At 54.3% G+C, this 2481-nt stretch overlaps 1 protein-coding gene across 1 annotated transcript; it reads right to left on the bottom strand.

Annotated features, from left to right (window-relative positions):
• Positions 1 to 1156: 1156 nt before the first annotated feature.
• On the bottom strand, positions 1157 to 1589 carry LOC113408422 (cAMP-dependent protein kinase catalytic subunit gamma-like; the record flags this gene model as incomplete). Its single annotated transcript, XM_026661657.1, has 2 exons — positions 1157 to 1259; positions 1441 to 1589. Coding segments are annotated over 2 exons (252 nt in total), but the record flags the coding sequence as incomplete, so codon positions are not given.
• Between the last annotated feature and the right edge of the window lie 892 nt (positions 1590 to 2481).

A 2481-nucleotide genomic window follows, 5' to 3' on the forward strand; every position in this document is an offset into this window, starting at 1 on the left:
CTTCCTGACCCTCTACCAACTAAACAGGCCCCAACACCCTAGTGGTATCTTGATGGGGCCCAGTCAGCACGTACCAGGCCAGATTCCTAGCTCAGCGAGGTAAATCCAGAGCAGTCACATTGATTTCAACGAAATTCTCCCACATTTACACCCGCGGATTCAGGTATTTATTTTACGCTGTCGTAGGAGAATTGACTGGCTCAGTGAGACAGCCTGTGTAACAGCAGCCACTGGCCCCACTGCTACTGTGTCACCCGAGAGCTACACGGCACGGAGCAGGGGTGACATTTCCATTGAAGCAGCTTCTGCAGACAAGGGGCCAGAGATCAAAGCTATTTAACGCTAGAACGATGAGGGGCCCCAAGAAAACGACTTTGCCAGCACTGCCTGCTGCTAACATGCCCATCACCCTAGCCTCCAGGCTCTCGCAGGGGCTGCGATTTATCCTGCAGCCTTCTCTGAGCTGACGACTCTTCGTCGCTACAACCCACTAACTTCAGGCTGACAGACAGGAGACAGATCTCCCTTCAGAGCCAGCCCCTCTTTAATCAGGCCAGCCACAGGGAGTGCTGTGGAGCTCAAAGGCACAACTATCTTTGCTCTCCCCCCTACACACAGGGTGTAGCTCACAGGCCCCAAGATCCAGGTTCAGGGAAGAGGGTCCAAGCCCCATCACCGGGGCCTGAGTTTTAGCTTTCACAGAAACTCCATCAGGAGGAAACGATCCCACATGATGGTTCCAAAGTCTCCACAAAGCCAATTGTGCATGACATTAGGCCTTCTTCTGAGACTCCCCCACAAGCCAGACCTCATGCCCGAGGGCCAGCGCATGGGAGCCGGAAACTGAAACTGGCTAGGAACGAAAGCAAAACTGACCAGGTTGGAGGGGGGCAGAAGTATCACTGTTCAAAACCTGGAGTCCAAAGCAAAACAGAAGAGACTGAAAAGGGGGAATGATCCAAACTGATTTTTCTTAGCTCCAAACCTGATCCCAGACGTCATGCCAGGAACATTTGTTCTCAAGATACAAGAGATGCAGACTGTGCCCTTCGACCCCTTCAGCAGAGCTTTGGTTTTAAATAGGAAACGAATCAAGGGGATTGTGGGAGTCGGGGGAGAGAAACAGTCGAGGGCCAGGCTGGCAAGCGAAGGACACCTATCTTGAAAGAATACTCTAGCTTGATGAGTAATGGAAAGTTGACGGCCTGGAGGATCCGTTTCTCGTTGAGGGTGTACTCAATTTGTTTGAGCTTCACGAGCTGGAAGAGAAAAGGAAATAGCAAGATCAGATCTTCCTCTGCTGGCGCAGCACCCCCTGCACCTCCCATGCACTCCCCTCTCCTGCATCCCCACGCAGGGTTCAGCTCCAAATCCCTCCCCCACACTGGGGATTCCACGGTCCCCCAGGCCAGATCTCCGCGGCAGCCCCCAGCATCTCACCTTCTGTTTATCCAGGATCTTCATGGCACAGTGATTCCCGGTCTCTTTGTGTTTCACCAGCATCACCCTCCCAAATGAGCCCGTGCCCAGGGTCTTGATTAGATCAAACTGATCCAAACTGGCTGTGTTCTGGAAGGGGGAAAACAAACCTGATGGGGGGCCAGACTGGTCCTGGGGGCATCAGGAAGGAACCTACCTGGGACAGTGGGATTTGCATTGCAAGACTGGAGGGGTCTTTAATGACCAAGAGGGGGTCAGAGCTTCGGTTTTAATAGCTCACCAGAAATGCAGCCCCTCCAGGTCAGCTCTGAGTGTGACGAGAGAGCGCCCCTTACTGAGCCCCCCACTGCCTGCAGCACAGCACCCCCTAGCAACGCACTGGGATTATTCTTTGAGAACATTGATTTGAAGAAGTAGATGTCACATTTCACCACCAGAGGGCGCCAAAGGAAACTGCTACATTTTCAATGAGACACAGACAAGGCATTCCCTGCTCCTTGGGCAGAACCAAAATCCAGTTCCAGACAGGCGACCCGCCCAACTCCATTCAGCGGGGACTGGTGCGTTAGAGGCGGGGGAGCGGCTGGGAGTCAGGACTCCTGGGTTCTAGCCCTCGGTCTGTGAGGAGAGGGAGTGAAGTGTAGTGAAGTGTAGTGGTCAGAGGGCAGGAGACTAGGAGTCAAAAGATGGCCACCAACTTCCTATACCCTTGACCAAGTCCCTTTCCCCTCTGGGCCTCAGTTTCCCCATCTGTGCCATGGCGTTAATGACACAGGGTGTGCGGAAGGACTAGCAAAGTGACAGTGCTGCAGAACCACCCTGGGCGGGATTTCCAGTGGGGACAGACCCAGGGCTGACCCCAAAAGCTTTTCCGGCACCGACAAACTGGGTCACTGCGCTCAAGTGCAGGCAGCAAATGGAGGCCCTTTGAACAGGGTCCCTGTTAGCACAACCTAGGAGCCAATCTGGGGCTCAGCTGGACGACCACGCTGGGGCCTTGGGAGGAGGATGGGGGAGGGGGAGACAGGCTGGATCAGGAGG

This window comes from Terrapene carolina, unplaced genomic scaffold (genome assembly GCF_002925995.2).
Source record: "Terrapene carolina triunguis isolate 2854851 unplaced genomic scaffold, T_m_triunguis-2.0 Scaffold13616, whole genome shotgun sequence".
NCBI lineage: Eukaryota > Metazoa > Chordata > Testudines > Emydidae > Terrapene > Terrapene triunguis.